Source organism: Rhea pennata, chromosome 1, assembly GCF_028389875.1.
Source record: "Rhea pennata isolate bPtePen1 chromosome 1, bPtePen1.pri, whole genome shotgun sequence".
NCBI lineage: Eukaryota > Metazoa > Chordata > Aves > Rheiformes > Rheidae > Rhea > Rhea pennata.
In genome coordinates, this window is record NC_084663.1 from 93,159,450 (window position 1) to 93,174,637 (window position 15,188).

Here is a 15,188-nt window from a genome sequence, read left to right on the forward strand (position 1 = left end):
AGGAATATAACATTTATTCAATGCCACTAAAAAGTACACCATTTCCAACAGCCCATTGCACACCTAAGTTTCCAGGTCAAAGCAGGAATAAGAAGGCATTAGGTATTGCTTTCATGGGCACTAGACATAGATTCTTTAGAGTCACAAGTCTCACGGAAAACAACTTTATCTGTTTTTTTGCTTGTTGCCTGTCCAATCAAAAGCAGCCATCCCAGCCTACATGTTGAGACAGCTAAGAGGAGTTTGGTGGGAATCTCAGTTCTTTCAGCACTGACATTAAATGACTATGCTTCTTCCACTGCGGGAACTTCCTCTGTCCTGCAAGAGAAAATAAGAGATTCAGGAACATGGAAGGATGCCTAGAAACCATACGTCTTTCTGCCTGCTGTGAGCACCATAGTGAAACCATTCATACATACATCCCAGCTGAGACGAGAACTGCACTTCCTTCCAAAACTCAGAGGAGAAAACGGTAATCTGCAAAATACGGCTCTTTGAGAAGAGTTTCACCTAGTAAAATCCTGCATGTACGCGACACGGAGTCACTTAAAAAAATGAGTTTTTTAAAAACAACAAAAGAATGGTAAGGGAAAATATACTGGCTAAGTTGACAACTAGCTATTGGATATGAAACCTTTTCACACTTTGGTTGCTACTTCATATCTAGTCCCTGTGTAAACTGAAATAAGATGAGCTGAGAACAATGGTTGTTCAATGCCATATAATGCATGTTCAGTGCTCAGGAGTCCCAACAAGCAAGTCATCCTCCTCTATCTTGGCCTGGAGGATCATGTTTTTCACTACTCTAGCCATCCATGATCTTAAAGCCCATTTCATATAGCTTTAGGCATCTTACCTGAAAGCTTTTCCATATAAACCATCTTGGAAATACCACCGAGACACTATAAACGTTAAATGGTGGAGACTGGTAATAGGAGAATTATGCACATATTAAACAAAGAAATTAAAAGTAAACCAAAGCTACAGAGGGTTGTAGAGGGGTTCTCTCCAGTGCTGCCTACTCTGGATGTGCTTCTCCCCAAGCAATGCTAGGAGAACAGCTTTTCTGACACCAGTGCATAGAGGCTCTAAGTAGGGACTGGAGGGCATGGGGGGTGATAAGGGTGCTACTTTATTTGACTACTCATTTTGCCCCTGAACACACTATAGCAATGCAACATATGTCTGAAGGGAGGGGACTCAACAACCTTTTGATAACTAAGCTGCACAGGGCATCCAGCACTCCTTGCCCTCCTTCAGAAAGACAACAGGTTACAGAAAGTAACAATAATCCACCCTCACCCCACATGAACCCATCTCTTCCCTTGGATGGGGAATCAGCAAAGAGAGCTAACTTACTGAGCGTGGCCCTCCCCTGTCTCTATGCTTGCTGTCCTGATCTGGGATGATATCTAGTGAGCGGTAACTTGGGGGTTTATCTTCTGGCCGGTCCCGAGACCGGCGGTGACGCTTGCGGTTCGCCACTGGGAGACGGACATGCTCTTCAGAGGAGCTCCATGACCCTCGCCGAGAAGGGGGAGAGTAGCTGTGCTGGCGGTGACCTGAGTTGTTGCTCCTCCTGGCATGGTGCTGGTAGTCTTGTCTCCCTGTGGGCTGCTGTCTTGAGTCACGATGGTGGCTGGACCGCTCCTTGGCCTCTTCCGGGTAGAAACTACTGCTGCTGCTGCTGCTCTTGCCCTTCTCAGCATGGTGCACAGGTGACACATCCCGTCTGGAGTGCCCAGGCCTGCCATTGTAGCTGCCTGTCCTCTGTCTTGGAGGACGCTCCTCTTGCTGCTGGTCCCAGGGCTCCCGACTGTAGGTGGAGTGAGAATCCCCACCGGGAGGCCGGGGCCACAGTCGATTTTCCCTCTTGTTCTCTGCTGAGGAGTCCCAGGGTTGGGGGGTGTGAGCACCTCTCTGGAGGCGTGAGGAGTTGCTGCTTCCGTGGAAGGAGGGGACAGGATCGATGAGCGGAGGCAGACGTATTACCCTGTGTTCCACAATATCGGAGCCTAGGGAGGAGAGCACGCTGGAATGCGGCACAGTCTGCTGTTGGCGGGAGGGTGGCAGGGGTTGAGATAGGTTGAGATTTTGGATTTCAGACTCCAGGTAGTCCAAGACACCCTTGTTTGAAGAAAGCGGACCTTGTGGCTGCACCAGTGGAATACTGCTGTGCAGGGACACATCTAAGGATGAGAGCACAGGACAATGCAGCAAGTCAAGGCAAAACAACGAAGAGAGGGCTCCTCTCCATAGATAATCTTGGCTGAAAACCTTTTAAGCATCTCTTCCCCACTGCAGATAGTCCCCTGCAACAGCCATGCAAGTTTCAAGCACCATAGGCAGAACATCTGCACTGCACAAGGTAAGGGGCAAAGTACAGTAACTGGAAAGCTGCAGCATTATCTGTGTTTTGGACAGCACAGAAGTAAGACATCAGTCACCCAGCAAACCAGGAAATCTAGCTGATATACTCAGAGAGAGGATTTTTTCCCTACAGCATTGATACCAAATTTCAATTAAAAAAAAACAGAAATTTCATAGTGTTCTGCTTTCCTGTTATATCTTGTTGAAATGGAAGCAATACAAGTCAAAACTACAGAAGAAGAAAATTTTGTATATATTAATGCATACACACAGAGATGTACAGATTAAGCAGCAAATGAGGAAATTTCTTCACTAGGAAGCTGGTGTAGCACTGGAGAAGGTACCTGAAGAGGTCATGGAATCTCCATCCTTGGAGATTTCCAAAACTTGTTAGACAAAGCAATGGATGGCATGATCTAGGTTGGTGATGGTCTCGTTTTGAGCAAGAGTTTAGACTAGATGACCTTAGAGGTCCCCTCTGCCCAAAATTTATATGATTTCTAAGCTGATTTTAAATAACTTTAATGGAAAGTTAAGCACAAAAGATTTGATGACTATGAAAACACAAGCTGAAAAGACTGCCTGAAGAACTTTGCCCATTGTTTTCTGCTAATGTGCACATGTCTTTAAGAAATTCCAGTGTTTTATATCATGGTGACTCGGTCACCAGATCTTCCTAAAGAGAGCTGGTGTCTTAGCTAGAAAAAAAAATGGTAACTGTAAAATTAACCAGCAGGCTAAAAAAGTGTATGCTCAAACACTTTGAATCCAGTATTCAAGACGTTTGCAAACTATTTCTTCAAACAATAGCTAAGACTAATCAGACACCGTATAAATCTGTGACTGCTGGATACTGATGAAAAGGTAATTTTAGATGGAAATTCGTTAAAAATTATTTGGGAAGTTGTTATGCTGAATTCTCCTATTTTTCTTGGACAATTAAAAATATTACTGGCAATAAGCTTTTTCTTTTATGTTTGATAATACCTCTTTCTCTAGAGCTTTAGACACTCCATCTTCTCTCCTCCATTAAGGTCACAAATAAATACCACTAATATATGTGATTTTGGGGGGAAATGTCTGGAAAATCCTTCCTAGTTCAGTAACAAGTCCTTCATTCTTTGGTGCATGCAGAATAAAGCTATTGCACAGAAGGCCATTTGCCCTCAAACATATGAAGACTAGACATTTGATAAGAAGTCAAACAAATTGCACTTCACTTGTCATATCAATTTTGGCTATAAGGAGTTGACCGTGACCAGCACAGCAGAACAAAGAGACAGTATCCTCCTCTACCACCGGAAGCAAGATAAGCTGGGTATATTTACCCTGCAGTCACTGTGGTGTAGCACAGATATACCCCACTTAGCACTAAACTACTTTACCCAGCACTGAGACTAGGAAAACACTTAAGACGGATATGTAGTATTTATCCACCCAGGTGGATAGTATCTAAAACATACTGCAGATACAATAGAGCCAATATTGCTTTGGTCTGGTGTTCTGGAGAAACACCTTTTTGCTTTTGTGGTAGAGAAGCTAAAGCCTCACCGCCAAACCTCTGTGAGAAGTTACCAGTTTCTCATCCAGATTTCCCTCTGAAATGATGCCCGATGTCTCACCTCGTTGCAGCAGAGGGTTCAGCTGGTAAGAAGAAAGTTGAGAATTCCCATCACTACCTCTGTAGAACATGTTGGGTGACATCCAAGGTGCAAGTGCACGAGCCTGCTTCATGAAGCGATGCCGTTCCAGTGCTGGAAAAGAAGTAAGTTTACAGCAGCTATCCCTAGAGCACAGCCAGCAGAACACATACAGTACCATTTTGCTTGATACATTGTGTCTTTTGGATGTGATCAGTTATTGGAAAACAACAGAATGAAAAGCTCTCCATCCTGTGACAAACAAAAAAGAGCCAGGGAAAGTTGCACAGCTTCAAACAGATACCTAAACAGAAGAAAAGGGTTAGTGCCAGATCTTCAGGGTACAGTTCCAGCAACTGGGATCAGCTGGCACTTCGATTAAGTACATAGCATATAACCAAATGGAAGACTTCTACCTGCCCACCTTTCCCATCATTACGAGTAGAGCTGCAGAAGGATGGGAGATAATGTCTTGTACAGCAAGATATACCACATTGCTTTCTCTCCTTAAAACTCTTTCAACTGGTCATTGATCCTTTTCCCCTTGGCTTTGATTTACAGCCAAACAAGAGCTTTTTTGTGCCTTTCATGTTGGCTCTGTCCAGATTATGTTTTCCACATCATAGTTAAAAACTTCCATCTTTGTCTGTCTGTTCTGCAAATAAAGCACCCAGAGATGCACTGTCCAGCTTCTCCCTTGCCAGCCTTTCAACCACTCTTGCCATCTCTTTCTAATTTATCTCGGTGTGAATGCTCAAATTAAATCCCTTAGGACAGCATGATCAAACAGGTAAGCAAACTAAATTTCCTGTTCTCAATGGCAATGTCCTGTGTACCAAGGGAGCAAAACCAATGGAAATTCCTCTCTCTTACTGGCTTCCTCCACTGCTCCAGATCCTTTCTGATGGGGTCAGGCTCAAAGTCCACTTCACTTTTTACAGCTCTTCTGCCTCACCTCCTCTACAAAGACAACGTCACCATCTCTGTCTGCAAAATTACCAGTCATTGCTGCTTCTTTTGGGGGAAACACCTAAATGATCACGTTACAGAAACTTACTACCTCTACTACAGACAATCAAAACTCAAGTTTATGAACAAGTAAATACTGAAAGTGCCAGACCTTAAAAAACATGACTGTGCATGTCTGTCATTGCTGTTTGAAGCTTTTCTGCAACTCAAACCTTTGCAAAGTTTCTCTTACATGGCTTCTCTGGAGTCTGAAAAGAGGCAGGCTTTTAGTGCTGTCTTTTCCCATGTCAGGTACTAACACAACATTCATGGCTATACATTTCAGGAGACAGACAGTAATGTAATTGTCTTTGAGACCTTTCCCCCTCTGATAAATCTGGCTGAATTTGGTTGCTGAAATTAAAAGCTATTGGATTGGAAGAGCCAGAGCACAGACAGACCAATTGGCTGCATAAACCTTGCTTCTTTAAGAAACCAGGCTACAGCTAAGCTCCAATTAATTCTGTCCCCTGGGTTCATCTGCAGCAGGCAGTATTTAGACTGTATGCTCTTTGGGACTGAGCCATCCCCTTCATTTCATGTAGACTCCTGCTGTTAAGAAGATTATATACATGTCCTCCTTTAGCTGTTTCACTGAATTTATATAGATCAAGACTGGAGCAAAACAGGGACTGCCCCTACAATCTACCATATCCTTTGCTTTCTCCACAGTTCAGGCAGCTCCCATTTGTTCTCCATCCCAAACTCCCCTCCTCTCTCCAGCCTGGCTCCAAACAGACTGAAAAACAAAGATGAAAACTTCAGGGTTTTAATCCTAATACTGTGATTTTTCTTCAGAGCACTGTGGCCTGAGGTATGAGCTTTCAAGTGTCTTATGTCAAACTTGCCTTCTTTTCTTTTTCTTTTTCTTTTTTTCTTTTTCTTTTTCTTTTTCTTTTTCTTTTTCTTTTCCCCCCCTTTTTTTTTTAAGGAGTTTTTAAGGAACCCTGGAGTTCAAGTTTCACACTTGAAGAAAGAGAGGAGCAAGGAAATGAAATGAAAATAAGGGAAAGGCCTTATTGATTCCTCTCCTGCTCCTCCCATTATCACCTTGAGAATCACCTACAGGTTGTATCTGCTGAATGTGCATCTCTAGGTTTTGACTGCAGTCTTCCCTGAGCAGCAAAAGGCCCAGTACAGGGCATATCTACAGGTTTCCCTCCTCACGGCGTGAAGGCAGTCACTGGGACCTAAACCTTCACATCTGTCTGATTCTCTGGTCTCTCCTTTAAGCTGAACAAATGCATAATTATCCATGGACTTCCTATGCTCCATCATCTTCCCTTCCTTCCCCAGATAGCTTGCCTCCCAGTTTGAACCTGATACACAGAGCACTGAATTCAGTACTCTGATTTCTCATCTGCAGAACAAAGGTAACGTTGCAGATCTTTTCTGGGAATTCTTGAAAATATACTGAACTGAAAAATGTTAAATTCCTCCCAGTTCCAAAATTCACAACTGTTGTAAAAATTTGGGAAGATGCCTCATTGTTTCCCCCACCCATTCTGCACTGAGAAAATTTTTCACCTTTGTCAGACTTTGCAGTTGCTGGGGCAAATCCAATTACAAAAATATACTTTCCAATTCAGTCAGACTCAGGTGCAAGTACATCCTATTTTGCATCAATTCATGCCTGGAAGAAATCCACAGGAGGGAAGTAGCTAACAGGAACCGAAGGTCATACATATATTTACCTTCATATTTGTACCAAGGAACTTTTCTCAGAGCTTTCCAGAGCAACATAATTGGCTTGCCCCAGGACATATTTAATATTTCTGTAACCTCACCTCTAAATTATGCAAAGAATTCACTCCTTTTGTAACTAGGTTCAAAACCATGTTAGTTAATGACCTGACTTTTAAAATACCCCGTGTTACCTTGCCCCAGTGGCATCTTTGCCTGTTCAGCAGATCTAGGCTACCCTCTAGTGGCCAATAACTGGGAAGAAATCAGCCACATTTAAATGGCTCTCTAATCCTAACATTTAGTTGAGGATTTCCGCTTTTTCTTCAGTTGCATAGAACGGTTATTCCTCATGACTGCTTTTTAAGATACCTCCTGTCTCAATCTTCTTCTGCATTTTAAGGTCTCCTGTTCCTTTTCTGGAAACCAAAAAGTAAGTTAGAGGCAGGAAGAAGTGAAGAGAAGGTGCATTACAGCAACGGAACAGTCACACAGATCCCTTGCAAAGTGGATAGAGGGCAGTAGCTGGGATGAAAATTACAGCCAGAGAATTCAGCAGCCAGTCAAGGAGGCTTGACTGGTCCGTAACTTCTCTCATGAGCAGAGAGACCTTTTAGGTGTCCCCCACGAATCTTTCCTACCTATCCTCAGTAGGAGACAGGAAAGACAACACCAGTCTGGAGTGTGCTGTTATCTATTACAGCATAGAAAAACAAAAAAAGAACTCACGCATATTCTGAATGCTCCTTTGCTGAAAACCAGGAAGCCTGGATGTATGAGTCTTATATATCTATCACCTCTGTCTCCCTCAAGGAAATTGATTTTTCTGCCAAGTCTCCATAGCCTCCTCACAACCAAACATTTCACTTGGGAGAACATAAAATACCCAGAAAGTGTTTTGTTTGGTTTTGGTTTTAGCAAATGAGGGGGATACTCTGTTCACTCTTTGCAATGGCTAAGCAAATTAAGCTTAAATCTAAAACTCTCACAGTAGGTTCTTTCAGCTCTTAGAGAGGTTGCAAACATCAAGGTATACCACAAAACTCTTTGCAAGCAAAGGGACACCAAAACCACAGCTACTTGTTCACAAATCCCCTCCTTGCAGCACCTAGGAAGAACTGGATGATTTCAGTGACAAGTAAATGTCACTTGTTGCATTTTGTTCCTGTTAGAGCATGTAAAATACAGAGGGCTATTCCAGTTTGCGTCACTGCAGAACTATGAAATTTCAGGTACAAGAACACAGAGGCTAAACAACTCCAGTAGGCAGAATTCCAATGCTATGCCTGGCTGGCTCTATTAACAGAACAGGCACTGACTTCAGAATCTTTATTATTGCTGAAAACTATGCAAAACTCTCTTGACCCTCAAAAACTCAGAAAGCATTTGCAGAACTGACCATCAAGACAGACCATCTTCCTCCTTTCTTTCTCATCCTCCTTCTCACCAAACAAAAAGTGAACAAACAAAAACTCTTTGCTTGTAGAAGGAGCAGGTCTGAAATACTCATAAGACAGAAAGTCCCGATTTTTACAGAGGTACCTCCCAGAGCAGCACATTGCAAGGCTAGGCCAGTTTGGAGAGCAGCATCATGATAACGGGAACAAGGCATTCGCTTGCCTCCCTCAAATGCACAGGCAGAAGAACCACAGTAGAACTGGGATGAAAACAGTCCAGAGCTATTCACATGAGGCCATGCTCTGGATAATGTGAGAGAAGCTGGCAGTAAGCTGTGAGTGGGGAGAAACTTCTGAAAGTAAGACACAGAGCTCCATAGGAGCAGGGTTGGATCCACACATCCTAGTTCCCCTTCTCTATTAAGTTACATGAAGGTTACATTGGCCAGAAAGACATCTCAATCTTCACATTGAAGCACAGGGAGAAATTGGAGCACAGCAAGCTGCATGTCAAGCTTTTGCCTTGACAGAAGCCATGGTTGGACATATACTTGCTTACACCTCACCTTCCTGGTTACAGCAGCACCGTGTTGGGCAGCAGACGCATGGGATGTGGCAGCAGCAATACTGGGGGCAGCACTGGCACCAGCACACTCCAATCAGCAGAAGGAAAAGGAGTCCACCAAGGATGATAAGGAGTACTGTGAGCCAATCTATGAGGGAAAGAGAGAGGAACCTCATATACCAGTAACCAATAAGTTACTGAGCACCTCTCTACCCAGAAGACATCTTGGGGTGGGAAGGAAGAGAACCGGGGACACTCAGGGGACAGACCACAAGCACTTACGGAGAACAATTAGCTTAACTTCCTTGTCCGGATCACCTGATGTATCTCCTGGTGCTTCCACAGTGCAATAATACATGCCATGGTCCCACCACATAACCTCGCTGATGGCAAGGTCTGCCCCTGTGGGAGAGGGATACAGAGGGTCAGCGGGCTCCTCAAGACTAGCTCTGTTTTCAGGCCTCACTGTAAGATGGCCCTGTGCTTGCAGGCGACATACTGTACTGTATTTTCCCTCTTCCAGTGGGCAGCCATCACTTTCAAATGAAAACAACTCACTCCCATTTTAGTCTATGGAGAACTCCTTTAAGTACCATTAACTGCTCATCCCTTTTCTCTTTGTGTTGCTTGAAGGCAAAGTAACTTACACGTGGGGCTAATTCTGTGTGGAATGAAATAGCAGAGCACTGCTGGGTGACGGATTTTAACAGAAATCTGCTGCTTCTGTTGCTGCCAGCTCCCAGCATTGGTTTCAGAGTACTGTCAACCTCACTGGCCAGCAGGGTGCCTCATTAACTCCAGGAAAGACCAGGAAACCACTACAGTGTATGCACCTCTTTCTAAGCTCGCATTTCATAATATTTCCCTCCTTCCTCTCCTCTTATCAAGAAATCACCTTGTCGTTTTTGCATGCAAAGGAGCTGGAGCAGAAGAGTTTCAGGGAGCCACATCAAATAAAACAGAAATAGAATAAAACAATTATACAATAGAAGAAACATGCCTAGGATGTTTACCACACTTAGATGTAACACAACCTCACACCTTAAAGCTGTTTCAGGTTAGGCCATGGCACACTGAATATGGATCGCTGTACCACATTGGGCCAGCTAGTCTAATAACTCTTTTCTGACAGTACCAATAGCTATTGCTTCAGAGACAGCAAAGAGCACATATTGCACCTGGGCAAGTATTCAGTATTTCTTAGAGGAAAGAATTGTTTTCTAGCCTCTGGGCTCTTCAACTCGCCTCTGCACTCTTCAGCGAAATGCTCAGGTATCCTCAACTCTGTCTTAGCTTGCAGAGCCTTCAACACCCTCAGGCCAGGGAAAGCAAATCTGGCCCCTCACGACTCTTGCTCCAATGCCACCTTACAGAATATGTAAGCTACAAATGATATTAGCCATGTTCATGCTTCTCTACACTTAGTAGGCCCAGATATTAGATAGTTACTGGGTTCACTGCCTGCCTGAGAAGTTGTGTCACTTACGGTTCTGAATGGTGATCTTCCGTTGCCTGTAATCGATGCCCAGTACAGGTTCGTTCTGCCCATATTTCTGGATGACAATGCGCACCTTTCGTTGGCTGTCATTGCAGTCATCAGACGGATCTTGCCCAAGAGCTAAACCAGCCTGGTATGCTACAAACACACATCATCAAATCAGAAGCCAGAAGTTTTTTTTCATAGGTCCAATTTCTATCCCCTTGTAAACAGAAGAAAAACTCTTAAATACACATGTACATCTGTTTTGGTTTAGTAACACAAACTATGGCTTCAAAACAGCAAGAGCAACTCTGGAGTACTTAAAAGCAAACAGAAGTGGAGCCACAGAAATGACAGAGATTTTGAGAATGCAAAAGCTGCAGAGGAGATGGCTCCTGCACTCACAACTGAAACAATGACAGTGGAAAGAAGCTGATGATGGTAGGCAGGAGGGCAGCTCCTTGGATGAAGACAAACAGCAGGGAAAAAAGTCACACAACTCATTAGGACTCCTGGAGCAATATCAAAAAGCATTTTTATTTCAAAACCAAATCTCTAGACAAATATGAACTGGTGTAGGACCCACTGATGTAGGTCCCACCTGTACTCCATTATGTTGTTCATAAAGACAGAAAAGAATCCATCGTTTGAATCCACCTCAGGATTATGTGTAGACTCGACAGAATTAATGAATGATTAGAGGCAATTACTGTGCATTACTCCTATGAGAGACTTGCAGCAAAATCTAACATTGAATCACTAGGCATTTGGGAGATGAAATTTGGAGAGATAATTCATACAAACACTCAGCATTATCCTTAAAGGGCTTGCAGTGAGGAGAGGAGAGGACAAAGCTTGTTAAAGGCCTCCATGCAGCTCTGTCTTCAATGTATCATGAAGAGCAGGATCCAGCTAGGCTAAGATTCTGACCTTCATGCTTTCTATCCCTGTTAGGGGCTATTAGCTCAAGTGTAGCCTGAACTCGAAGCACTAACTCTCTGCTGAAAGTAGTGGAGCCTGGGATCCATCTGCTCATGGACTTGGTAACATGCCTACCTAAGCTGTCTAGACTGCATGATGGAGAGCTAGGACACTATGGCACCAAACAAGCCCAGGCTCCCCACTTTGAGCTCAGTATTAAGTGTACAGTTAAGCTAAGATATGGCAGCCTAAATATACCTTAACAATCATTTTAAACACTCCTGAAACAAGGCCACAAACACTAGAATGTCTGCACACAAAGTGCTGTCACTTTCAGGTCTTTCTGCCCTCCAAAATGCAGGTGTTTCTTCTGCTTCCTAAAATCAATAACAACTAGTCACTGGCCACTAGCTCCAACCATGAGCCCCATCATGAAATCACAAAATCCATTTGTTGCAGGGTCCTTGCTTTCTGCTTTGGCAGAACGTAGGGTCGCAGGTTTGACATGTGCCAAAAACGGCAGAGCTTCCTGCCTCCCGACCTGATGACAAAGAGGACAGATGGTCTGCTTTGGCTAAGATTTCTCCGATACAGTGACATAAAGCCTTGATACCACAAAGGAAATGACATCTCTGCCCTCTTTTGTTGGAGCCCAGGGAAGTACCACCACCTGACCCGGTTTATGTGCAGAAAGAAGTCAAAAGTGTACATTCCCCAGTAAGTCTACCTTCCCCACGCTTCCATTTAAAGAGGAATTCATTGGAGAACAAACCTGACACTCACAGGCTGAGTAGTAGTCAAAGATGGGATCCTTGCAGAAGGATTTGAAGCGCCAGGTCACCACTACATCCTGCAGCTGTGCTGAGGTGCTGTAGTCACACCTGAGGACCACACTAGCAAACAAGGTGGTGTAACGCTCAACATCCTGAACTGTTACCAGCAGGGAGAGGCAACCTGCAAACAAGAACACAGAAGACAGTTGGCTGGCAGGAACAGACATCACATCACAACTTTCATCCCGGACTGGACCAACAACAGAAGTACGTCTCCTTTGGCCTCATGTAGAACTTGTACCCAGAGACCTCACAGTGCTTCACAAACAGTGTGTGAAGCGATGTCTCACAAGCCCTCTGGTGAAGCTGTGCAGATGAATCCTGGTTAGGATGCAAGTCCTGTCTCTCCCTGACAGAGCACAGCTTGAGCTATCCACCTGTCCTATTGACAGAATTCTTTCCTCTGAAGCAACTGTTACTAGATATTATGTAGCACATCACTCATACTCTACTCTACATGGTAGAATTGTCCCTCCAGGCTGTGGGAGATAGTTCTTTGGGCCAAAAGTGCGCAGAAGGGAATTGCCTTGCTTGTCATCCCAACCAGATAGGTTCTGCAGTGCTATCTGTTATGTGAACATCTAAATGAATTTTGTCAAGGTCTTGCTAAGATAGCCCTCAGAATGTTACCTAGTGGTGTCTAGGATGAAGACAATACTACTTTTGGGCTTTAGCATTATAGTTCCACCTAATCTTTATATCACTTTAGAATAACAGACATCAATTTTCCCCTTCCCCCCCTTTTTTTTCTTTCTTTCCATAAAGCTCTTGTTTTTCACTTTCTGACCTCACCTGTAACAGCCTCCACAGCATTTTCTATCCAAGTACAGCATCCACTGAGCAAGGTTTCACAAAGTTTCTTATAAGATATACATTAGTTTAGCCACACTCCAGTGACACCTCTATCTTGTTTAAACTTTGATAACACAATAAGTTGTGCTTGTCATTAACAATAGCAAAGTTATCACTCATTGCCCTTCGATAAGGCAAGGCAAACAGTGCTAAGTGAGTATAGGATACACTCTCCGGAGTACACCCCCAAGAACAGGACAGGGTTTGCAGTGCCATGGTAAAACGACCCTTAACTGGGGTGCATGACAGTGGGAAAGGAGGAAAGGAAGGTGGAAGGCTTGGAAAGTGCCAGCTGAATGGGTGATCATGAACTAGCATTCATTTCTATTGCGTCTTTAAAAATCTTCCATTCGTTCCATGTTTCGAGGATGACAGCAAGGGAACCGGGGACACTGCAGTATTATCTGGATCACATCTGCAAGTGCAATTCTTTCAATGTCCTTTTAGGTTGTGTCTCCACAGTATTCTCCAGGCAAATATGAGCTTTACCCATCCACAGTCTGTGCCAGGTGGAAACTATATAGCTACAGAGGTGCAATACTGCCTCAACAAATATTTCTGCAGTAGGATATGTCAATGCTGTGCTGCTCAGCTTCTGGTTTGAAACTCTCTTGGCACACCAACTTGAAGTACAGGCAGAGCAAACTCATTTGCCTGAAAAATGCCACACAAACAAAGAGAGGACCAGGGTAAACTCCAAATCTAAGACTCTTCTGAAAAAACCCCACATATACACACACACACAAACACAGAAATATCAATGGCCATGCACAATTCTAGCAAAAGCAAGGCTGTCTAGTTTTCACAGTGCTGTAGCAAGGCAAGGTCAAGACTGGTGACAGTTACAGTGGTTCTTATTTAACTACACTGCACTTCAACACATCTTGTTTCATCTGAGGTTTTCACTGTGAAAGAGCTAACCTGCAGTATCTTACTGCAGGAAAACACAAATGAACGCAAAATCCAAACCCTCAAAAGACTGACAAAACCTTGATCTCATTGGAAAGCAAACAGGTCTTTCCCACATGAATTATGAACTGCCTAAACTCATGAAAACAGAACTGATTTTCCATGAGTTTGTTACAACAACATCCCTCAGACAAGAATAAAATACTCAAAAATCACCACGTTTTTTTCACTTGAAGAAACCAAAGCTCTTTATGAAGGCATTCATTGTCATTACCTCTGTTATACCAAACAGTGAGAGTTAAAGACACGTTCCCCGTTTTTTAAACAGGTTAAAAACTTACTGTTCCCACTGGATGGCAATCAGATGTCTTAGCATTTCTGATGTTTCATGCTAACCTCCTCAACCAAGATCACAGAAGACAACTGAAAAGCTGAGAAAATAAGGAAGGTTCCTAAACTTGAACTGCATTCTTCTACTGCATTCTGCTGCCCTTCTTTTCTGCTTGGAAAGAATGAAATCGGGCACTACCAATCTAGTAAGTCATCATTACCTCTGATCTGTGACTTTGTATTGAAAAGACACTGATTTCCAGACCAAGTGAGGCCAGTTTTAGCTTGTGAGAACATCATGTAGGAATGGGGCTGCCAAGCAAGATAACCAAGAAGTATACCTCCCTATTATTTTCCTTCCTTTATTGGTTCTCTGCAAGAAACTGAACATCTAAAGCTAAATCATCAGCAAGGACCCAGATATCCAAGACCAAAATGATCACTCCTGAGAGCAGATGAGGAGCTAGAGGAAAGGAAATGACTATGCTTGCTGAAGGCCATCTACGGACATCAAGGGGAGCTCCTGTTTCCACACAGGCATGTTTCTACCAACCACCAAAGCACTGCAACTTCGCCAGATCTCAAAAGCAGCTGAGGATGCGCAGCCCCAGCAAAAGCTGGGGTTAGCACTTGTGACGAGCCATCGGGGAGTCCCCATGCTTCTTCCTGGTACTCAGGTCCAAACCAGCCCAGCTGCACGCAAGCAATGCAGGCGGCGAAACCTCTTCCCCTCCACCTAGGAGAGGAGCCAGCTGCACCTTGGCGGGTGGCGATATCCTCCCTCTCTGAGAGCGGCCACTGGCACGGCTTTGGGGCCCCGCTCAGGACACCCTCCGCCCCAAACCTGCCCTGGCCCGGGACGGGGAAGGAACAACACGGGACCCAGCCACCCCTTCCGCGGGCCTCAGGGCAGCCGCTCCCCCCGCCGCGCCGGGCCGAGCCCCGGGGCGCCGCGGCGGGGCCGCACTCACCCGCCGGCAGCCAGGCCAGCAGCAGCAGCGCCCGCCGCCAGCGCCCGCGCGGGGCCATGGCGCGGCCTCCTCCGCCGGGGCACGTCGCGCCGGGCCACCCCGCCGCGCCCACAGGCCCTCCCCTTCCCGTGGTGGCACCTGTCCCAGGGCCGGGCGCCTCCCGCGGCCCTCCCCGCACCTTTCCCCGTCGCCTTCCGGCCCTCGCCGCTCCCTCGCCGCCCCACCTCCG

General features: G+C 44.8%; 1 protein-coding gene across 1 annotated transcript; it reads right to left on the reverse strand.

The window, feature by feature from the left end:
- Positions 1–223: 223 nt before the first annotated feature.
- Positions 224–15,017, reverse strand: ILDR1 (immunoglobulin like domain containing receptor 1). The gene is made up of 8 exons (XM_062572113.1): positions 14,960–15,017; positions 11,848–12,018; positions 10,150–10,299; positions 8,946–9,065; positions 8,665–8,811; positions 3,993–4,124; positions 1,360–2,189; positions 224–318 (listed from the first exon to the last, which is right to left on the reverse strand). Exons 1-8 carry the CDS (start codon positions 15,015–15,017, stop codon positions 277–279), a joined length of 1,650 nt encoding a protein of 549 aa, XP_062428097.1. The 3' UTR covers positions 224–276.
- Between the last annotated feature and the right edge of the window lie 171 nt (positions 15,018–15,188).

What these genes read in the sequence shown, in the direction of transcription:
- ILDR1 (XM_062572113.1), bottom strand. Translation starts at nt 15,017, where the DNA reads ATGGCCCCGCGCGGGCGCTGGCGGCGGGCGCTGCTGCTGCTGGCCTGG. An exon ending in CTTTGACTACTACTCAGCCT is followed by an intron (nt 10,300 to 11,847) that starts GTGAGTGTCAGG and finishes GTGTGTTTGTAG; the next exon opens with CATACCAGGCTGGTTTAGCT. An exon ending in GAAGATCACCATTCAGAACC is followed by an intron (nt 9,066 to 10,149) that starts GTAAGTGACACA and finishes CCTCTCCCACAG; the next exon opens with GGGCAGACCTTGCCATCAGC.